At 43.3% G+C, this 23,727-nt stretch overlaps 3 protein-coding genes across 3 annotated transcripts in view; 2 read left to right on the top strand and 1 right to left on the bottom strand.

Moving 5' to 3' along the window:
- Positions 1-232: 232 nt before the first annotated feature.
- On the top strand, positions 233-14,409 carry LOC147448924 (ABC transporter C family member 4-like). The gene is made up of 9 exons (XM_086521343.1): positions 233-1,553; positions 1,648-1,672; positions 2,185-2,820; positions 12,535-12,561; positions 13,031-13,144; positions 13,315-13,350; positions 13,534-13,620; positions 13,755-14,069; positions 14,149-14,409. The coding sequence occupies exons 1-9, from the start codon at positions 301-303 to the stop codon at positions 14,260-14,262; spliced, it is 2,607 nt and encodes an 868-aa protein (XP_086377469.1). The 5' UTR covers positions 233-300; the 3' UTR covers positions 14,263-14,409.
- A 236-nt stretch (positions 14,410-14,645) lies between these two features.
- LOC147448925 (ABC transporter C family member 4-like) overlaps positions 14,646-23,727 on the top strand; it is a 68,868-nt gene continuing 59,786 nt past the window's right edge. Inside the window, exon 1 of the mRNA XM_086521342.1 lies at positions 14,646-14,973. Coding sequence (XP_086377468.1) covers positions 14,650-14,973 — 324 coding nt within the window. The 5' untranslated portion in view covers positions 14,646-14,649. The remainder of the gene's footprint in view (positions 14,974-23,727) is intronic.
- LOC147448926 (uncharacterized) lies at positions 21,922-22,473 on the bottom strand. Its single transcript, XM_086522482.1, has one exon. It carries the CDS (start codon positions 22,471-22,473, stop codon positions 21,922-21,924), a length of 552 nt encoding a protein of 183 aa, XP_086378608.1.

Genomic DNA, 23,727 nt, shown 5'->3' on the forward strand with positions numbered 1-23,727 from the left:
GGACTAGGTAATACCAAAATTGATATTTTTTTGATTTAATTTGGACAATCAATTTTAGAAAGTTTAAATTTTGAGGTTTTTTAAAGGTTAGAAACACTCAAAACCCAGTAGTGGTACAATTTTCAGCAAATCATAAGTTGACACATAAACAAGATTCTTCTCATATTTCAAATTTGAGGCATGCATAACTTTTAAAAGGCACATGTGTTACAATTGGCTCCTTTACCCTACATAATGTGACACAGTGACACACCGGCACACACCCCAGGTTCCTCATGCTCAGGCCGCTCGCAAGCTTCCATGCCTTGGGTCACTTCCACAGGTTGCAACGGTCCCTCGCTTACTACCATTTCTAGCGTTTCTGCGTTTGAGCAAGTTCAGGAATGGCTTGCTTTCATACTGTTTGCGCAGTGCCCAGAACACTTACTTGCCTCCACCATCCATATCCTCTTCCTCGCAACCATATCCATTCCCAGAGTGAATGCAGAGCGAGTGCCACGGCACAATGCCCTCACCAATTCCAGAAATTTGAGTGCAGGTTTTATCACCACTCTTTCCCTTTCCATATATGGCAGCATCATCTCCATAGCTTTGTTGGCGTTTGCCATATGGGATTGCATTCGGTATGGGCGCACCATGAACGCAACTCGTGAACTGGTCTTCCTCTTTTTGGAGGCCATAGCTTGGCTGTCAAGCATCGCACTTGTGGTCATTGACATGAAGCGCTTAAATCTCAAACATGGCAATGCGCTACAGGTGTGGTGGTCCTTAATGGGAATCAACTCATGCTTTGAGCTCTTGAGCTGTGTCTTTCGGCTGGTTGAGGCCTCAGGCCTTCACTATGATGTACTTCTTGAAGCAGAGGACATGTATGCAATTGTAAAGTTTCCTGCTGCTGTCTACCTCATGCACAAATCTGTGTATGAACTCACAGGCATGTATGCACTGGTATGTACCGACCAAAACGGTGTTGAAACACCTCTTCTCAGCAAGCATGCAATGTATAGCTCTGCCTCAACTAGTGGCTTCGCTGTAGCTAGCTTTTTCAGCAAACTGACAATCAGCTGGCTAAACCCCGTACTTCTTGCGGGATCCCATCGATTGCTTGAAATAAAAGATGTTCCTGAGCTGGCACCCGGAGATGACGCACAAAGCATGTTCAATTTGTTTGAAAAAAATTGGCCGCAAAACCGTGACTGCACTTATCTCATGACCCTCACTATTCTAAAATCATTCTGGCGTCAAATGATTTACACAGGCCTTCTACAGGTCCTCAAATCCATGGTCATGTTTGGAGGTCCCCTTCTGATACCAAGTTTCACAAGCTATGCACAAGGTGTGTATGTCACTCCCTATGATGGCTATGTCCTTGTTCTACTGCTTTTCTTGTCCAAGACAGTGGAGGTAGTTTCATCTCACCAGTTTAACTTTCTAAGCTACAAGCTTGGCAATAACATCAGGACAGGGGTACTGACAATGCTGTATAAGAAGGCATTGCGCCTTTCAAACTCATCTAGACAGGCACATGGCGTGGGACAGATCACAAACTACATGTTAGTGGATGCTCAACAATTATCCGATGCTTGTTTGCAATTCCACATTGTTTGGGCTGTGCCTATGCAAATTGCGATGTTGTACCTTTGGAAGGAATTCTGCTAAGCCGGGGGAACTGGTAAGCACTGATCCCAAGCCATACTTTGTGCATCGATCGCCTAAAGATGCTTAAAACGCATACGTACTGGCTGCCAACGTTGAATTAAGGTTTGTTCTGACTAGTTGCCTTCGCGGCTCGGCCAGGTTGCTGGCATTTCTTCTTTGCTACTATGCAACCTCTGAGGCCGCGCATCGTTTGCTAGACAATGCAAAGTTTAAAATGGTGAATTAGAGATTCCATGGATTTTTTCATTTAAGGTCATGATAAAGGACATAGCTTACGGGCCAGCAGGCATTTAGGCGCCGTCGCGTTTATTTACATAAGTATGTGTGGAGCTTTTATGGAGTGGCTTCAAAAAAGATGCATGCAGAGTAAAATAGAATGACTAGGGCTATATTGGACGCAAGCGCATGCCATGGATGGGCATAGTGATTGCTGTAGTCCTCTTGTATTTTGTGCTGGGTTTGCCTTCTATGGCTGGTCTTATTGTCCTCATCCTTATTGCTCTCGTGTTAACGTCCATTTCAAAGGTGCAGAAGTATTATCAGCAGCTCTTGATGAAGGGCAGGGACACCAGGATGAAGGCAATCATAGAAACGCTTGCTTACATCAAAGTGATAAAGCTGCAGGCATGGGAAGAGAAGTTCAGAAAGAGAATTGAAGATTTAAGGCAGGAAGAGTTTAGATGGTTAACGAAGTTTGTCTATACGGTTGCATGCAACTTTGGCCTTTTGTGGAACACACAACCCCTAGTTGCGGTGGTTACCTATTCGGTGGCTGTCTTAATTGGCACCCCCCTGTCAACGTCCATTATATTCAGAGCAGCATCAATATTTCGCATGATTCAGGCTCCCATTAGAAACTTTCCTCAATCACTGGTGGCGCTTACACAGGTGATGATTTCATTTCAGCGACTGGACAAGTTCATGCTCAGTGCTGAGCTCCGGGAAGGAGCAATCTCCAAGCATCTTGTTGTTGATGACTTTCCAGTGGTTGTGGAAGAGTGTTCTTTTGCTTGGAATGAGAGTGATGCGAGGGCCATACTCAGGGATATAAATCTCCAAATTAGGAAGGGTAGCCTTGTTACAATTGTGGGGACAGTGGGATCCGGAAAGTCTTCTCTGCTTTGTGCCTTGCTTGGAGAGATGGTGAAACTATCTGGAAAGGTGTGTCACACTTTATAAAGCAATTCTGATGATATGAATAGTAGCCTCAATTGTGCAAATGACCTTCCACCTGATATTTGTGTATTTCATATTGTAGGTAAGATTTTCTTGCATTTATAGAAAAAATGAAACTGGCAATCACTCTATTTGAGGCAGTCACTCACAATGACTGCAAATCCACAATTTCAAGAAGGAAAAACACAACAAAAGTCTAGACTTTTAAGCTAGCCATGGGACTAGTAAGACCAAAACTTGGAGAGAATGACTGGTCTTAAAACTGGCCCCCCTTCTAAACTTGCCTTAAATGTGCTTGTAAATGAGTTTCACCCCGGACAGGTGAATGCAGCAATCTGTCAACACAGACTCATAAATTGAACCAACCCAGTTCCACCAGCATGTTTATGTAGACCCAAAAGCACTCTCCCCAAAAACAAGGCACCCTCAAAAGCTAACTGTATCTGTGAGTGTGTGTGACCATCGGGGCCAAAAGTAGGACTTGCTTTTGCATTTGTGAGCTCCTAAGACCTCATCTGTTTATGTAGGCTCCAAAAACATCTGGACTAAAAGCTACTTTCCAAAAAGAGGCTACCTTCAAATGTGCGATTATGTGTGGCCGTTGGGCCAAAAAAGTAGGGCCGTGTAGCCATATTGATGAGTGTACCCCCCTTGATTGAGGGTATATCATCCCAAAAGACAATGCTTGATCAAAAGTGGAATGTATATTGCCAAGTTGCTCTATGCTTTTCGATAATGGCATGGATACGGTGATGGTAAGTGTTACGTGCAGCGGAAGTGATTGATGATGAATGCTCAAGATGAGTGCGCAGTCTGCACTCAAGGTTCCTTTTACTGCATGAGAGGGTTCCTTTTACTTCATGTGAGAGATGTGCAATAGACAGAGAGAAGAGAGAATGATATTGTGAGGTTTTGTGTTTGAGAGAGAGAGAGAGAGAGAGAGAGAGAGAGAGAGAGAGAGAGGAGACTAACACCAGATGGGGTCCCAAACCCCCCTCCAAGGGCCCCCCACTCTATCGCTAGAGAGATATTTTCTTCAAATTGCACAAAAGTTGATACAATGGTCCTAGATGTTAAGATGCTGATAGGATCTTGCTAGTTATACTTAGATCTACGAGGCTAAGGGCTGAAATGCAAAAAGGCTAGTGTACTTGACTTGGATTTGCGAACCCGATGACGAGGCTATGGCTGAAATCTGAAAACGCTGGCTGAACTGACGGCTCAAATCTGCAATGGCTGATTTGATGCAAATACCCAACTTGGCTGTATGCTGAAGGGCTGAAAAATACTAACGTTGGGGCTGATTTGGTACTGCGGGCTGAATTTGATAATGTAGGGTGATGGTAGGCAAAAACGCCACGGTTGTTGGGGGTGATGGTGAAAAATGCAAGCATGGTGTGGTATTGTAGGTACTTGGTGCTTGTACTGAGGGTACTGACTTATTATTGAGAAGTGACCCTAGGGTCACTTATTAGGGGTCACTTATATATGGAATTAAAGCTGGGTCGGGCAATGCCAATAAAAAACGCATGATTCCTAATAATGGGCTAAAGTCACTTACAAATTTTATAAGTTAATAAACTCACTTATAAGAGGTCCTTTACACGGTAACTACCTAGGCTGGGATACTGATACTAGACTATGTGAACACTCCCCAGGGCCTACACCTAGCAGACACTATCTGTGCTCATTTTCAATCAGAGGGTATGCAACTAATCTAAGTGCCTAGACATGCACATCTTGCGTACAGGCTCTCAAGGGTGCTAGAACACTTCCTAGAATGTCGTAAACCCTAGAAGTAGGGATTAGCTTGTCTACATGCACATAGGGTTAGATTTGCACGTGACGCATTATCGTCGATGTTACGAGCTTGGACACTTCAAGCGAGAAATCAATAGCAACACACGAACATAAACTACAAAATCACCGAACTTGAAGAGAGGGAGAAGAGAAGAGTCGAACCGGCACGACGGAGTTCCAAGCCAAGATGCACTGGCCCCAAAGATTGGCGTCCTTTCCGGTATTTCTTTATTATTATGTCTGCAAAGTACAACTCCCTGAGTGTCCAACTCTCTCCGAGACTCTACGTCTAGATGCTCTTTGAGAAGTGGTCTACTGGGCATATATAAACTTACATGGGGTGCCCAAAAGTAGAGTCCAAAAGCATCAGGTCCAAAAGCACTTAAGCCCAAAAGCTTCTGCTCTCAAAAGTTGACATGAAAAGCTGCCCAAAACAGCCAACACAAATCACGGAAATCTGTTAAGCAGTGTCACGTGGCAGCCAGTGTGATTTACGGAAATCAGTCTCAGAGTTCAAGCTTTCAATTTTTTTAAGATTTTAGGCCCCTCGACGGGTGCTCATAAGTTCTTTTAAGTTGGTAGGGGTTAGGCTTTTAATTCTAACCCCTTTTAGGCCTCTCACCTAAATCTTCAGGGTTCAAAACTTCTGTTCTTGGGTTCTGTTTCTCTTGTCCACTCCACAATTTCTCTTCCAATTGGGCACGCAACATCATCACTTTGTGACATTCACCCCTCTTGAAAGAATTGTAATTGCCCTCGATTATGCATGCAAAACAACCAAAGGACATGAACTTTTTTAGTAGACACTGACTCTTTGTACCCATGCAGCAGACTCCACCAATTTAACACTTCTACAAAGACATTAGTCGCTGATCAATTACGTTTCTGTCGAGGGACTCAGATACCAATCATGATCATTGTAACCTATTTAGCAATCACATCCAGACCATGTATATCTTTTCGTAAATGTTTTGATTTACTAAATCTTGTTACTATCATATTCATATCCTTTGTGTTCACATTTCAATCAAGCAAACCATGCCCACGACCATCCCGACAAGATAGTACATCCACATAGTATACATCACACACCAATATCGAGTCTTCCCATCCAGATAGACATACTAGAATCTTATTCAGTTCTCATTTATCTACCCATCACATCTAGATCTCGCTCATCTCTAACAGATGTCTAGATGCACTAAGCTCAAATCATTCATCAGATCAAATGTTGCAGACATTTCATCTTTCTCTACATGTCTCTAACAATACACACATGAAAGAGCACATGTCTTGAGTTCAATTAAGGAAACTTCCAAATTACTGCACATCTTTTCATAAAGTCATTCCGCAAAATACTATCAACCCGTTAGTATCCCTAAAATTTCAAAGATAAATTAATGACTTCATTTAATCTAGGCAATCCTTGACAAAGGAGTGGAGTGGCTCCCTCTTGTGCAGTCATCACCGCACCAGATTCAACCTGCCGATTCATCAAGAACTTTTGGCATGGACACTACTAATAGTCAAAAAGTTTCAAGGTATAGCTCTCTCTGAAGAGAATTTGCGATGTTCTCCTCCTTCATCCACTTTGCATCGAGGGCCAAAAAGTACCTTTGACCAAATTATCTGGTGGACCTAGCGTTGTTGGGGGATTAAGGGTTCGAAGGTAAGCCGGGTCAGCACCGGGCTGCTAACTGGAAGGGGGGTAAGCTGTCCATGTTGAAGCCATGTATCTGGAACCATGATGACATCTGGGCATACCAGCATGAGGTTTCCCACTGTGAAGCTAACTGTCTGGAGGACTCAAGGGCCAATCAGGCATATCTATCTCTGATAGTATCCCATAAGCTATGCATAAAGGAGACTGATCCGATAAGTGCCTCTATCTCCATGGGGTGTTTGCTAATTCCGCTCTAGTGATCTCATGTGCTACGGAGGCCTTGGCTCTAATCATCCGAGAGATCATAGATACCAAGAGCCTCTCCATACCTGTGCACCAACCTGACCTACAGAGGGTCCCCAAACCTGAATCCATAAAGCATAGCTGAAGCTACTAAGGTGTTGAAGAGCCAATTTTTTTTTGGGATTCCTGGAACTGAACCTGTGAACACATCCTCTCCAATCATCCCAAGGGCGCATATGCTCGGGTTAGTCTAGTCTCTGTTGCTCTCTTCAAAGAAAACCTTGGCTCAGTGAAGGCTACCCCAAGATAAGTGTATGCATCTGTGTACTCCACATTCTCCTGACCATAGGTGAATGTAGGTGCTGATCTCCTGATCCATTGCGGTGTGGTGTTAAACACCATAACCTTGATTTTACCAAGGTTTACAAACAATCCACTATCCTCTACAAAGCTATGTAATGCATCAAATGTCCGATATCAACACAATATCATCAGCATGTAGCAACAATGGAATCCATGTCCTCGCCAACTGGGCGCCTTTGTCATCCTCTCTATCGATACAATCAGAAACCTCATCTACAATGTACATACATACCAAATAGAGTAGGGGACAATGGACAACCTCGTTTCACTCCAATCGTGGAGTGCACTAAACCAGATATCCCCCGCGCACGCGAGAGAGAGAGAGAGAGAGAGAGAGAGAGAGAGAGAGAGAGAGAGAGAGAGAGAGAGAGAGAGAGAGAGAGAGAGAGAGAGAGAGAGAGAGAAATGAAATGAAATGTTATATTAACGTCTTCAAAAGGCCAGAATGACCTATGAGACCAAACTGATACAAAAGTGGTGAATCTGTTACAATGTCTAGGTACCTTAGTACTGAAGTACTAAGTGTGAAAAGTGTGAAATTTAAATGTGAAACAAACTAAATACAAAGTATTGAATAAACTTCTTAGGATCATTCTGGGTGTCTAGCTAGAATGCTTCTAATCCTTTGTTGTAGTCTCCTCCGGTGAAGTGTGCTTCTGCATCTTGGTCGTGGTCATCTCGATTTCCTAAGCTCAATTGCTCTGTCAATTAGGGTGCCTTTGGTATGAATGTGGGTACTCCTTTGTGTTGGCTGCTGGCCTCTTGCTTCCCCTTCCACTCCTGCTTCTCTCGATCCGAAGAAGTTTGTGATCTGCCTCTGAGGCTGTAGTGCTCTTTGTCTTCTCATTAGATTATCCCTGTGCCCCGATGTAGTTCCAGTAGGTACAAGCCTAAGCATCTTTGATCTTGGTATTGCATGATTCTATCTAGAGGTCCAAAGCCTTCTTTAAAGAGACAGTGAAAACGCCCACGTATCTCGTAGTATACTGTGCAGTGGCATATATAGTGTAATTCTGTCTCCGGCTCCATTCCGCATAACTTGCAAATTCTGCTCTCAGGTGGGATTCCCCTAAATTTGCCAAATTCAATTTCCAACTGGTGTGAGGATGTACGAATCTGACCAATAGCACATCTCACCCCATGAGACAGGTGGGTATCCATGTAACTCGGGCGAATCACAAATCCATCTTCAGATAGTTGTAGGAAGTTTTCTTTGTAGTCGGCCATCTTCGTGCCCAATTCTTGTGTAGGGTCTACCCATGTCCTCTTAGTATCCAATTGTATAAGATCCTGTCAGATGATTTTATTAATCTCCTTTCGTGTAATTGCCAGTGATGGAGCCTCAAGAGAGTATTGGAAGGGGGGCAATCTTTCCATACTGAACCCGTGTTTCTGAAACCACGAGGACAGTTGCGCATACCAGCATGATGTATCCCCTTTCATTGCCAGTTGTCGAGAGGATTCGAGGGCCAGTCTAGTATATCGGCCATTATTTGTATCCCACAAACCATGTATAAAGGACACTGATCTGGTAAGAGCTTCAATTTCTATCGGACGGGCCGCTAGTTCCGCTCGGGTAATCGCATGTGGTACGGAGGCCTTGGCTCTAATCATTCAGGAAATCATAGATACCAAAGGTCTCTCCATTGACTTCCAATTATCCTGATCCACAGATGGTCCCCAAATTTGGACCCCATAAAGCATAGCCAAAGCCACCACAGTATCAAAGAGCCAAAGTTTTGTTCGTGGTTCCTGAAACTGCACTTGTGAACACATCCTCTCCAACCCTCCCAGGGCTGCAGAGGCTCTGGATAATCTAGCATCCGCTGCTTTCTTAAGAGTAAACTTCGGTCCTGCAAATACCACCCCAAGGTATGTGTATGCATCTGTGTACTCTACTGTATCCTGGCCATATGCAAATGTAGGTGCCGATCTCCTAACCCACTGCGGTGTGGTGTTAAACACCATAACTTTGGTTTTACCCAAGTTTACCGACAGTCCACTGTCCTCCGCGAATTTAGGTAAAGCATCTAGCTGCCTCTGCATTCCATCTGGTGATTTTGCTATCAATACAATATCATCTGCATACAACAGCAACGGGATCCATGACCCTGCAAGTTGAGCACCTCTGTCACCTTCTCTATCAATGTAATCTGATACCTCATCTATGTACATACCAAATAAAGTTGGGGACAGTGGGCATCCTTGCTTTACTCCAACGGTGGAGTGAACAATGTCGGAATCCCCTTCTGGAGTACGTACATAACCAGTTACTGATCCGTATAAGGCCATGATCCCCCAAATAATCTCTTTGGGGACCCCTAACTCTTGCATCCTGCGCATCAATCTGGCCCTTGGTACTGTATCAAAAGCTTTCCGAAAATCCACAAAGCAACAATACATTCTTCTCCCATTTGCTCTTCCTTCTTCAATAATGGCTCTGAGCGTAAGAATATGATCTAAAGTGGAATAACCCCTTCTGAATCCAGCTTGTCCCGTTGCCCTTATGCCCTGATTCTCTGCCCATCTACTCAATTTTTGTTCAAGAATGGATGCGTACAGTCGGGTCAAAGTGTGACCTACCATAATGATACGGTAGTTCCCGGGTATCATAGGATCCCCTGACTTGAAAATAGGTACGATAGTAGATAATTTCCAAGATTCAGGGAATCCTTCACACATGACCCGATTAAACAGACGAGCAAGGACTTCTGAAAGTAGATCCCTGCAATGGATCAGATGTTCTGCTACTAAACCATCATGATCATATGCTCTTCTTGTCTTCATCTTATCAATGGCTTTTTCCACCATTTCCGTAGTAAAGAAAGTACTAGTAGCAGGGCATGGCTCTAGTGGATCTGGTAATGGAGGCTGTCCAGATACCATATATAATGATGTTACATATTGACCCCATATCTCAGGAGAAGTAATCGTCGGAGGCGGTGAGTGCTCGTGAAATAAGCGCCATGCCTCATGTGAGTCCTTACTCAAGAAGAGCTGATATAAATCCTTCTCCAGTTTGGCTAAAAATGCCCTTTTCTTGCGACGTACTATACGCCGAAGAGCAATCCGAGACTGCTTATATGTGATGATCCCAAGTGTAAGCTCTTTCTGGACCTGGGTTCTCGTCTCTCTGCATTCCTCGTCATACCAGCTGTTTTGAGGCATGTTCCCAGCTCCTCTCTTCTGATCAGGTTGAGTATGTGGGTATGCCTCTTGTGCTGCTCCATGTAGTATCTCTGTTAATTGAGAAGTAATCTCCTCTACAGTATATACTGGCTCGGCTGTCCACATCCTATTATAGATCTTTTCCACATAGACTGAATGAGTTTCTGGCGTGAAAATATATCTTGTGTGTGTCTTCTTCCTTTGTACTTGAGAGGCATTGTATTGGAAGGAGATTGATAAGGTCAATAGAGCATGATCCACTGCAATCCCAACTCAGTTTGGGTCCCACCTTAAATTCCTTGATACTAGAAATAAAGCTTGGTGAAGTCATGACATAATCTACTGTACTGGCCCCATGCCTGTGCGGGAAGCATGTGAATCCCCCCGATAACGGGAAATTCTCTAGACCATTAAGTATGGCCAAACCATGTATAGTTGCCATCTCCATGAGATGTCTCCCATATTCAGTGTGTTCTTTATCCTGTGAGTTTCTAGTAAGCCCCCTCTATGATAAATCCACTTCTGCAAGCATTTCCTCAGAAGTATCATAGAATACTGCTTGAGAGTAGGCCGTTCTGGCATTAAAGTCTCCTAAGAGAACGATGTCTCCATCTCTAGAGAACTCCCATATGTCATTATTCAATATGGAGAAAGGGGATTGTCCTTTAGGTGAGGAGTAGACTGAGGTATTTGGAGGGAAGTAGCATATAGCGATGTATAGAAATCTACCTGTCTCGGCTCTCATTCTCACCCACATATACCTTGCTTGCTCATCTTTCCTGATAATCTGTAGTAGTGGTTTCAGCTCCTCTTTAAATAAGACTGCTACTCCTCCTGAACCCCGGCCACCCTGTAGAGATCTCTTGTCTGGTCGACCAGCTGTTTCCCATAAATAACCCTTCACATGTGGCATACGCTGTCCCGGTATCTGGTGTGTCTCTGAGTAGAAAACTATGTCTCTGTCCCTAAAGCTGTCTTCAAAGGCACCTACATCTAGCCTATATGATCCATTACAATTCCACGCCGCTATCTGTAGTGTCGTCCCATAGGTCTCGCACCGTCATGCTGAGCGCTTTTCCAAAACCACTACTTTCCCTCCTCTATAAAAGGTGTTTTTCCCCTTTTCTCGTGCAGCCCTGATCTCTGGCATCAACTCTTGCATGTGTGCCACTTGTGCCAATGTAAGGTCATCTCACAGGAAAATACCGGTTTTCTTAAGAGTTGGCCTCTTCTTTAGAAATTCTTTCCTTATTTCTATATTCGGGAAGCGGAGAATAAGTGCCCTATCCTTTACGTTTCCCTTCTCATCGATTCCTTTCTTGCCCACTCTCCATGCACTCGTGTGAGTGGGCTCTGTGATGCCCATGCGTTGTAGCAGTTCCTTCACTTCTTCATCTACATTCTCTTTGTCTTTGACTCCTGTTACCCGCACATGCAGAGCCCGAGTCTTCCTTTTCTGCTCTTCCTCAATTGTCATATTAATAATGGTGGAGGTAGGTGTGGTCTCGGGCATCTGGGTCTTCCCTTTCTTCGCATCCTCAATCCATTTCTCTGCTTCATCAACCTTTTCTTGTGTCTTAAAGAGACGTTCCGCCCATGAAGATGCCGTCTTCGATTTCTGTTCATCTCCTTCCCGTAGAGCTTTCATTTGATCCTTCATGTCCTCAAGCTCCTTGAGCACCGAAGGTTGGTCGTCTCCCTTCTCCTTAGTTGTAGATTTGCAGGCCGCAAGTTCTCCTTTTAGCTCCTCGATTATTGCATCTTTTTCCCTCATGTGCTTTTCCATATTTGTTCTCCATGCTTCGAAACTTGCTACTGCCTCATCGAGTTTCTTTTGCATAACGCATTCTGTTACATTTACTTCGGCCTTGATTAGGTTTCGTAATTCTGTTTTCAAGATCTGAATCTCCTCATTTTGTATCCCCCGGGTCTCTCCCCGTAGTTCTCTCATCATGTCTCCATACATGGAGTTCCTGTAGCTCTCCGCGCTCGCGTGCATTTCCTTCCTGATGTCATGTCTCATGTAGTTTAGCTCTGATTTGAGCATCATCTGGACCTTCTCCATCATTAGTTCATCACGTACTTTGGACGTTTTCCCCACTCGTAATGATCCTAGTGATAGTACAATATCTCTGTTTCTCCGCTTAAATGTGACTGTTGTTTTTTTTGGGATGGTGTAGCTATCTACACCCGACCCTTCCTCTTCGGTAAGCGGATCCATCGAACCCGCCCCGCAAATGTGGGGTAGGGTACTAAGGTAAGGGACCGAGAATAAGGCAAACTTTAAAAGTTTATTTTAAAGCTTAAAAGCCTTTAAACTTTAAGAGTTTATTTCAAGGCTTAGAAAACCTTTAAACTTTAACGTAGAAAATGTAAGACCCTCTACGCGTAGGTAAAGGAGGGCTGCCGAGGACCTTCTACGCGTAGGTAAAGGAGAGGTGCCGAGGACATTTTACGCGTAGGGAATCACGGAGTACCGCGTCTCCTGCGTGAGCCCGCTGCCTCACTGCCTCACTGTGAGAGAGAGAGAGAGAGAGAGAGAGAGAGAGTCCAAACCGCGCGCGCTACTTGTTGTGACTCTACACCAGTGTGCGCTGCTAGGAGGACGACGACATCAGCCACCTGCACGCTGGTCCCTGCTGCTGTGCCTGCGCGTTCTCCTGCAGTTGCACCTGCTGCTGCTCCAGGCTCCCCCTCTGCTGCGCCTGCGCGCTCTCCTACGCGAGCCCGTCAGCCTTCAGCGTGTAGCACTTCCAGCGTGTAGCACTTCCCGTAGAGAGAGAGAGAAAAGAAGAAGAAGAAGAAGAAAAAGAAGAGAGTTTTAACGTCGTAGGAAACTATCCCAAGAGACCTTAAAGATCTAGCCGATGAGGAGTTGAACTCAAGACCTGTTATGAGAGAGAGAGAGAGAGAGAGAGAGAGAGAGAGAGAGAGATCTTCTTGAACTTCTATACACAGGCAAAAACAAGTGGGAGCATTGCGTATGTTGCACAAAATGCATGGATTCAGAATGCCACAATTGAGGACAATATATTATTTGGATCTCCAAAGGACACTGTCCGCTATAATCAGGTTCTTCATGCATGTGCATTAGTTCAAGACCTTGAGTCAATGGATTATGGAGATAGGACAGAGATTGGAGAAAAGGGCATCAATTTGAGTGGCGGGCAGAAGCAAAGGATTCAGCTTGCACGTGCTGTGTACCAAGACAGAGATGTTTATTTTCTTGATGACATTTTCAGTGCAGTGGATGCCCATACAGGTTCACAGCTTTCAAAGTAAGCTTCTGACCCTGCTGAGTCAAAATAATGGAGTGTATTATCTGGAAGGAGGATGGCTAGCAAGAAACTGCACATAGATTTCACTTGTGCTGCTTAAAGTTTTGATCCAAATGAGACCTATCCAGGTTGTTTTTCAGGCAAGCTTAGCCAAACTAATGTTATCAGTGGTTTGTGGTGCAGGATTGTGTACTTGGGATGCTCTCTGGAAAGACAATATTACTCGTTACCCATCAAGTTGAATTTCTGGCTGGAGCTGATCTTGTCCTGGTACACAAGCAATTTTGCTACTGAGCTAACCTTTTCACAATTGTGCTTACAGTAGCAGTAGTCCCACATCAAATAGCTTCGCTGTAAGTTTCTTTTTGATAAGGGTATTGGATGTCACTCCTCTTTGTGTTTAGGTCATGAAAGATGGAAGAATCTCACAAGCAGGGCAGTATGAAGAGATTATAACCAAAGGCTCGGACTTTGAAGCTTTAGTGGCTGCTCATAATAAGGCTATGCAATCGGTGCAGAATGATGATGGCATGGGAACAGCCCTCTCTGTCAGAGACATTTCTGAGCCTTTGAGTGTTAAAAGAGTTGTCTCAATGGAAGAGCGAACGTCAGGCTCTTTCGATGGATTAATGGAAACGTTTCCTTCAACCATCTCTGCAGACATCAAAGCTGAAGGAACTTCCAAGTTGATTGAAGCTGAGCAGAGAGAACTTGGAAGGGTTAGTTTGAAAGTTTACATAATGTACTTAACAAAGGATTTTGGTTGGTCGCTTCTCATTGTCCTTGTTTTGAATCAAGCAATCTGGCAAGCACTGCTTTTATCTGCTGATTTTTGGATATCTAAGGAGATACCTGAAGATGCCAAGCAAAGCTACAACTCAACTAAATTTCTTCTTGTATACATTGCCTTGAATGCGGGGAGCTGGCTTGCTGTTATCATTAGAGTGATCATAGTACCAGTGATTGGATTGAAGACTTCTCAGCTGTTTTTCTCGCAAATGCTGCAAAGCATCATTCGGGCTCCTATGTCATTTTTCGATACCACACCTTCTGGAAGAATTCTTAGCAGGGTAAGACTTGTGGTGGTTGCAAGGGTTTAAAATAAACAATGGCAATTTTCAGACATTCTAGAATGAAATATGCTTTCTTTCCATCATAAAGATGTTCTCCTTTCTTTTCCTCACAAATTAGTTTCAAGTGGTCATTGATTCACTGTATTCACTGCATTTCACTATATAGGACCTCAAATGCGAAAGGCATGATAAATTGGTCCTATCGTAGTTGCAATGCTTCAATGACATGCACTTGGAGGGTTGTATAAATGACATGTATGAAACATGGATCTTGATGTCATACATGGCATGTGCTCCTGACGGTATTTGCATCAATGACATGAATGACCATGCGAGTCCTTACATCTGTGGGCAATTCATTAACAACTGGACTATGGATGTACAGTTCTCTTCAGACCAGACAAACTTAGACTACCTACTTCATTTTCTCCTGGGGGCCCTCAGTGGTATCTTAATGAGTGGAATTGGCACTATTATTGTCATATCTATATCAGCATGGCCAGTCATTATCTTCATCGTCCCACTGACAGTCCTTTACGGTTGGTATCAGGTAAGTTACAAAATTGAAAATTTCCAAACACTGTTTTTGTTGCAATATAGGCATGTTTTCTCTTCCTGCTCACTTGATCTTGACAGTAGGCTTCACGTTCTGAATTTGTTGTGCCTGTTAATTGCTGTTTGAGCTCAAATCATTGGCATAGTTTTTACAATTTGGGAATTCCCGTTGAAAGTGTTTGTTTTGCATGCCAAATAATTGCTGTTTGGGTAATGCTCGAATAACTGGCATAGTTTTTCCAGCTGAGTGATTCTCAAAAAGAAAGACTGGATTTGTACCCTTCGAATTATACATAGAAGGCAAGATGCCAGTTTACAAAATACGGGCAAAGACAAATTATAATATACAAGGAGAGGAGATGAAGGAGCACACCGCATAAATCTGCCTGGGACATCTGCGGCCACCAAGCGATGCAACCCTCATAAAATCTCTTTAGATCTAGCGTCCAAATCACCGGGACAACGCGAAAGCTAAATCCACCATCCACACCATGAACAGAAACAAGTACTAAGGATCTTGTAAGACCGAGACAAGTCTTCAACAAATACAAACTCGAAGGCAAAAGAGGCCTTCAACCACCTCCTGGCAGCAATCAATGGGACTGTGGAAGCTACAATGTGCAAAAGATTGGCCAAGGTCGAGGCATGCTATGGATGAAACGATGATGAGAATGTTAGCGTACTGCCCATGTTCTTAAATAATGTCTTTGAGAAAAGACTCTTCATACGTGGATCCCTGTCACTGACAATTGACTGAGGCATCCCATGGTACCTAAAGATATTGCTCATAAATATTATAACCATATGTTATGGCTTTGAAATGAGCGTGTTTACTAAACCTGCAAATGATAGTCAAATTTCATCATTACTTGTTTGCGTTCTTGGAAGATCAAAGATAAAGTCCATGGGTTCATATAGCGGGCCCGTTGCTTTTGCATTTTTGAGGCCAGAGCAGTTCTACCTACCGAGACAGTACGAAACATTTGGCTGGAGCTCATACACACCCTACGAGGCTAGTTTGACCAGCTTCAGGGTGGATCGGATCACATGAGGGAGCGTCCACAGGCCTTCCTACGGCTATGGAGTTCGGGCCCCTTCTTCACTATCGAGCAGGGGACCCCTCGATGGCATTACCGCCCACCATTGTGGTTCTTCCCACTTCCTATCTCCTGAACTAGCCTTATTTGTACATATTTTTTCAGTTGGGAGAGTCTCCCCTCATGTATCTTTCCCTTCAGGGGTGTTGTAGCCCAATGGGTGATTTTTAACTAATAGAAGGATCTCTTTTTTGCAAAAAAAGAAAAGATAAAAGTCCATGGCTGTGCTTTTCCATGGCCTATCAGGAATCAGCAATGGTTGCAACAATCTTGGTTGCTTTTGCCTGTCAAATTTGACTTTTTGGCGTACTAGGTATGATCTTACAAATGTGTCAACATCTTGGCATAAATCTGGCCAATAAGAAAATACCTCAACCACTTTCACAGTCGCATCAATTCCACAATGCCCAACATATGGTGGAGCATGACTTTCCATGAAAACCTTTGGTCGTAAATGTTTAGTAATGCATAACTTTCCATGCATCCTGAGAATGTCATTCTTGAGGGTATAGTGTCCATGATGTTGCCCATCAACAAGTTGATCATAAATTCTTGCAAAATCTGAATCTTTAGCATATTGTGTCTTTCATTTCTTTTAGTTCACAATGGTACGGAATTGACACTGCAGAAATTTGGAGCTTTTGCGACAAGGCATCAGCCACCACGTTCTTTTTCCCTTCCACATGCACAATCTGAGAACGGAACATTGACAAGATGTTTGGCCATAGCATGTGTTTCTCAAACAACTCGGTTTGTGTGAGAAAGTATTGCAAGGTTTGATGATTTGTTTGGATAACAAAACCAGCCCCTAGCAAATAATGTTGCCAACTAGTGAGAGCGTGAATTACTGCCAATAATTCTTTCTCATAAACTTGTAAGTTCTTTTCGGCCTTCAAGAGAATTCTGCACTCATATGCCACTACTTGACCATTTTGCGTTAGAACTGCACCAAGGCTGTGTCCACTTGCATCACATTGAACCACAAAAGGTTTTGAAGAATCTAGCAAAATGATTACCGAATCCGAAGTCAGCTTTTAAGTGTTTAAAGTTCTAAAATCTCCTTGGTTGTCCACTTGAAAGTAACTCTCTTCCCTTGTAGTACATGGAGTGGAGAAGCAATCTCAGAAAATTTTTGGATGAACCTCCTGTAATAGGAACATAAGCCTAGAAAGCTTCGAATATTATGTACGGACTTCAAATCTCGCCATGACTTAATTGCTTCCACTTTAGCAGGATCCATATGTACCCCATCCTTTGAAACAATGTGCCCAAGAAAGTGAAGGTCTTCGAGAAACTCAATCTTCTTTGCATTAACGGGTAGCCTGTTCGTGCGTAGCTCATTGAAAAACTGCGGTTAAGTGATCCCTATGCTCCTCTTCTTTGCATTAATGAGTAGCCTGTTCCTGCGTAGCTCATTGAAAACTGCAGTTAAGTGATCCCTATGCTCCTGTTCAGATTTTGAATAGACAATCATGTCATCAAAGAACGTATCCACAAAGTTTTTGAGTGGTCTAAATATTCTGTCCATCATTCTATTGAACGCGCCAGGAGCATTTGTGAGATTGAATGGCATAACAAGAAACTTATAGAGACCAAATGTTGTCTTGAACGCAGTCTTATGGACATATGATGGTACCCGCTCTTTAAATCTATCCTGCTAAATAGTGACGCTCCCTCAAGCTGATCAAGAAAGTCATCTATCCTTGGTATGGGGAACCTATTCTTAATGGTATTCTTATTCAAAGGGCAGTAGTCAATGCACATGCGCCATGAACCATCCTTCTTCTGCACTAGGAGTATAGGCGAACAAAAAGGGGATGAGCTGGGCTGAATCATCCCTTTCTCTAAAAGCTCATTGACCTGACTCATACCATCTTTTTGCTGGGCTGCACTAACCCTGTACGGTGGCTTGTTCGCTGGACTACAACCTGACACAAGATCTATGCTATGATCCTCAGGTCTCTCAGGAGGTAACTCCCCTGGCAAAGAGTCCGAAAAAACATCAATAAAACCACTCAAAAAAGTTGTCCTGTCTTATCTAAGGTAGACAAATTAGATACTCCATTTACTTTGTTTGCAAAGATCAAGTACGCAGAAAGATAGTTCTTTATTACAGATGAAGTAGCAGAAGCGGAAACAACTGGAAAAGACTCGCCTCTAAGCTTTACATCAAGAACATGAGTCTTTCCTCTATGTACAAGGGTAAAGTTTATGTTGCTAGTATCCACCATAGCATGCAACCTGTAACAGCATGGAATACCCAATAACACATCATAGCCCTCAAGAGGCATAATATGAAACTCTTTCGTATCCACATAACTCCGAATGTGCAGACGAGGCGTCCCCAAAATGGGAGTAATAGGCTCTGAATGACCTTGGCATGCCAAACCTGCTTCACCCATCATACCCATCTTCTCTGCACGAATGCCCAACTTTGATGCCAATTCTAGTGATATGAAATTTGTACGCGCTCCTGGATCAAAGGTAACCAATACTGTTTGGTCCCTAACTTTGCCCCAAGCTTTGCACAATTTCGTGGCATTTGTGTTTGACTGATCACCAACCAAATCTAGGACAAGTCTTGCGCTGGGCTTTCGCTTATTTCCTTTATGCTCTGACTTGTCATCCTTATCGTGTGACTTTCTTTGTGAGCATTCTTTCACAAAATGCCGCTCCTGTTTACAAATGAAGCATTTCTTGGCCTCTTTCAGAGCTTTCCTTTATTCAAGAAGTTTGCCAAAAAAATACATTTTCTGTCCTTGTCCTTGCCTAGAAGAAGGTTTAGACAGCTTCTTGGACGTGTCAGCAACATCAGTGAAGGGTTTCTTTGTGGGAGGCACAAAAGACTTTTCCACAACATGGCCCTTGGTTGAAATTGTTTACCTTGGGACTTCCTCTTGTTGCCCTTAAATCCATTGGAATTTCCTTTCGACAGCTTATTGGCCACTCTCGCATTCTCAATCAACTGCTCCATATCCATAACAATGGTCTTTGTGCAGTGGTCCTTGATTCCCTTGGGCAATCCACAACAGTACTTCTCAATCTTTCCTGACAATGGCAAAAACTTGTAGGAGCTTACTAGCAAGAGTGCAACCCAGAATTGCTTATTGTGCTCTTTATGATTCGCACAGTTTGCGGCATTTAACTCGTGCCATGCTATCAGCACATCCACTTCAAAAGTGTTTGTAAGCTACGCAGGTGCAAAAAGCATTTCAAACTAGACCCATGTTGTAGGTGTTTGACCCTGGTTCAACAATGTGGTCCACCATTGAAGCACATTTCTTTTCAGAAAGTGGTAGCCTTGTGTATCTTTGAAGACTCTATGCAGTTTCCTCCAGCATGAGCTGCATCAAATTGTTGTATGAAGATCAAAGCCTTCAATTGATCCTCAGTTTCTCTGAAAGTTTCAAACTTTATTACTTGCCTGCCCGCCTACCTTGTAATCTTTAGGTTGACTCAAAGGAGTCAAATCGTCATAAACAGGTGCCCGTAAAAGTGGTGCTCTAGAATTGACCATTCCACCACTCACATCACCTGTATGGTTGTGAAAAATCAGCCATCCCAAACTGTGTTCCAAGCATTTGAAATGACCATAGGCACTTTGAAAAGTTGGTTGGACACCCATGTTCCCATACAGAGGGCTAACCATGCCTGGTTGCATTGTCCCAAACACATTTCCTAGCAAATAACCTTACAAACTTGTGGAAAGTCCAGCCATAGCTTGAAACACTAAGCCACCTCTAAAATAACCAGGATATGAAATAGGTAATGAAAGGGTTTGACACATAGCCTGCTCATTACTCCCTTGACCATTCACAAGTAGTTCATGTCTAGGTAAAGCAAATTGCTTTGAATCAATGACACCGTTGGTTGCTCAATCACACGGGCTTTCACTCGAGCATCACACGACCCCTATGCATGGGAAATCTCCTTTTCCTGCAACAGCTCAGACATGCTCTGCATTGGAACTTGAAAACCTTGTGTAGAGCCTGTAAGTACTCCTGCATCCTTCGGTTCTTGACCAATTGCTAAAAAATTTCCATGCAGCTAAGTGGTTGAGCTTTAAACAACCTATCCTCTTCTTGAAGAATTGAAGGAACTTTCTCTGTGTCATGCCAGGAAGATCCCTCTTCAATTATCTCGTCTCTCTTTTGTGCCATAATGATATGCTCTGTGTTGTTTTCACCCACAATAATCCACGCTGCACTTTTTGGAGAAAAAGTGAGTATCCGGGCGATGGAGCCATAAGCCAGTCAGTACACAGTAGAGGGCGGTATTAATTCAATCACTTGTTAACTTTATAGTGTACACAGAGGGTTGAGAAGATGAAAGAACACAGATGCGTCCAGCGAGTAGAATGTCACTATGCACATGTTGATCGACACCCTATAGGTCCCAAAGATTGGCACCCCTTTCAGTATTTCTTTATTCAATTGCAAACCAACTTTATTCAATTGCAAACCAACGACCTGAACACTTAACACCCAACTCTCACTAAGCTGTCCAAACTTGTCAAGGAGGATGTCAACTCAGTTTTGGTAGCATAACTATGCTAAAATCTTTGTAGGTCAAAAGTACAAGCGTAACTATGCCAAAATCTTTGTAGGTCAAAAGTACAAGCGTAGGACACATTCCATTTTAGCATAACTATGCCAAAATCTTTGTAGGTCAAAAGTACAAGCGTAGGACACATTCCATTGCATTTTAGAAGCTTCGCAGTGAGCTGTAAAAGTAAATTTCAGCATGCTGTAGTTTTCTGTTTGGTCATTGACAAGTGCCCAAACTCCTGTATAACCATGCGAAGGCTCATTTTGGATCGTTTTTAGCGGATCAAACATGTCTATGTGTGTCTTAGGAGCTCTCGTATGCAATGTGACAATTCCCCTTTGATTTGGACGAGTTTTCACCAAGAAAGCTCTTCATTTTTGCAATTTTCCATGATTGAACTGTGCATACCTGAGGGGGATTGGTAATTAGTTAATCCGGTTTGTGTTCAAAGGCTCTTGCATTGGCAAACACGCATAAAATCCACAAGACTGTACATAGTCATTTGAGTAGCCCAACTAGTGGGGCATTAGCATATGTTTAAGGAGGAGGAGATGCACGCGAGCTGAATCATCGCGCTGCATGAGAGAAGGGAAGAAGGCAAGCTTTCCATTAAAGCTTCAAATCTGAAAATGCAGTCACAAAAGCTGAAAATGCAGCCTCCACACTCATATTGGGCGTCCTCAGCTGGGAGAGGGCTGCTGGAGTGTGTTGACCAGCAGTTGGCTCTCCTTCTGCCACGTGTCCATTATGCCCTTTATGGTTAAGTTTCCTAATCCCTCCCAACTTTTAAAGTTGTTAGTAACTTGCCGAGTGGCAAATTCTATTTAGGCGCACACAAGCTTCCATACTCATTAGAATTGAGTGCTAACTGGTTTAGTCACCGACCGACCGACCTAGATTCCCAACGTGAGAAATCAGTTTGGCTACAGCCGTTTCACACTGGCCATGCAATGTCCACTTGCACCTTTTCAATGGTTCTGGGGCAAAACAAGTAAAAATAAAATAAACAAAAATATGTAGAACATATTTAAAAAAGGCAACAAGAAAAATACACCTCCTGGAGATGGAGAGAAGTGCAACAGAAATGAAATGAAATGTTATATTAACGTCTTTAAAAGGCCAAACTGACCTATGAGATCAATCTATTACAAAATGGTGAATCTAATACCATGTCTGGGTACAAAAAAACTAGATACTACTACTAGAATCCATCCTTATTTGCACTCTGGATATCGAGAGAGTATGGCTCGAATCCTTTGCTGTAGTCTTCGTCGATGCTGTGTAGCCCCTCCCCTCAATCATGGCCGTCTGGATCTCTGTAGCTCGAGTGCTCGGTCGATGAAAGTGCCGGTAGTGGCCGAATGAGTGTGGGCCGAGCTGTGCAATGATGACTGCTCCTCTGGCTGTCCCATATCTAGTGAAAAGAAATCTGTAATCTGTCTTTGGGACTGTCTCTCTCTATCTTTCCCTAGTAAAGTGTCTCTATATCTTTGTAACTCGAGTAGATATAGCCCAAGACATCTCTGATCCTCATAACTCATGACCGTAGAGAAAGGACCGAAACCCTCTCTGAATAAGCAATGGAAACGGCCCCGTATCTCATAGTACACTGTGCAATGACATATGTAATGTAGCTCTGTCTCTGGCTCTAATTGGCATAAGCGGCATATCCTGCTGTCTGCTGGTATCCCTCTAAATCTAGCCGTCTCAATCTCTAGCTGATGTGAGGATGTGCGTATCTGACCAATGGCACACCGCAAACCATGAGACATATGTGTGTCCATGTAGCTGAGTTGAATCACAAACCCATCTCCTGTGAGGTGGAGAAGATGCTCTCTATAGAAAACCATCTTCGTGCCCAACTCTTGTGGCGGCTCTATCCATGTCCTCCTGGTATCCCGCTGGATCAGGTCTTGACGAATGAGTCTAGTAATCTCCACCCGTGTAAGAGACATAGAGAAATGAAATGTTATATTAACGTCTTCAAAAGGCCAAAGTGACCTATGAGACCAGAAAGTTACAATGCGGTGTATCTGATACAAAGTCAGATTAACAAAATAATTAAGCTAGGATAACAAGATATAAATATTGCGGAATCCTAAACTAAGCTGACAGGTGTGAAAGATGAAAGGCGTGAAATGTGTGAACTAAGTAGTACAATGTGTAGACAATATGGGAGGGAAGTAGAGATCCATCTTCATAGAGATCCATCTTCATCTTCATAGACAATATGGGAGGGAAGTAGAGATCCATCTTCATCTACACTCTGGATGACAAGAAAGTATGGCTTGAATCCTTTGCTGTAGCCTCCTTCGAAACTGTGTAGCTCCTCTTCTCCGTCGGGGTCGTTTAGATGTGCCTAACTCCAATGCTCGGTCTATGAGAATGCTAGTAGTGTGTGTGTGTGTGTGTGTGTGTGAGAGAGAGAGAGAGAGAGAGAGATACTGTGAGTGATAGAGAGAGAAAGAAGACTAACACTGGTTGGAGTCCCAAACCGCCCTCCAAGGGCCCCCCTCTCTATTGCTAGATAGAGAGGTATTTGCTTTAGATTTCCCAAATGTTGGTACAATGGTCCTAGCATAATGACATAAAAACGCGTTTTGGCCCTCCAAAACCCTGAAACAGCCGAAATGTTTTAGTGAAACGGGCGAAACGAGTCAAATTTTTTTTTTGGCCCCTTTTTGACCAGTTTACCTCAAACCACCCATTTGGGGATTTTTTAAGCAATGAACAAAGGCTGCTCAAAAAATTCATACATTATGCACTCGTGACTCAAGTCTCACATCTAGATTTTGGTATTTCACATGTCTTGACAGGTAAATTTGTATGTATATTCTTATAGGTACATACCTGTAAAACGAAACCTGTGTTTCACTCTCTTTGAGCCCCGTAACGAAACATTGGAAAGGGGGAAATGGGAATAACACCCGGCACACTCTACACTGCCTCTCTATAGCCTAGGGAATATCTGGCACCCCTAACCACACAGAAACTCACACACACGCACACCTTCTGCAAATTTACACTGTTCCGACTTGCTTTCAAATGTCCCGACTACACACACTCACATTGGCTGACGCATATACAAATCAATCTGCAATCCC

This window comes from Adiantum capillus-veneris, chromosome 10, assembly GCF_014529385.1.
Source record: "Adiantum capillus-veneris isolate H3 chromosome 10, ASM1452938v2, whole genome shotgun sequence".
Classification (NCBI taxonomy): domain Eukaryota; kingdom Viridiplantae; phylum Streptophyta; class Polypodiopsida; order Polypodiales; family Pteridaceae; genus Adiantum; species Adiantum capillus-veneris.

Bases quoted from the DNA above. Each gene is read 5' to 3' on its own strand.
- LOC147448924 (XM_086521343.1), top strand. From the start codon at position 301: ATGCCTTGGGTCACTTCCACAGGTTGCAACGGTCCCTCGCTTACTACC. The intron at 1,554-1,647 runs GTTAGTGGATGC...TACCTTTGGAAG, and splicing joins GGACAGATCACAAACTACAT to GAATTCTGCTAAGCCGGGGG. The intron at 2,821-12,534 runs GTGTGTCACACT...TTTTACGCGTAG, and splicing joins TGGTGAAACTATCTGGAAAG to GGAATCACGGAGTACCGCGT.
- LOC147448926 (XM_086522482.1), bottom strand. From the start codon at position 22,473: ATGGTTTTCTATAGAGAGCATCTTCTCCACCTCACAGGAGATGGGTTT.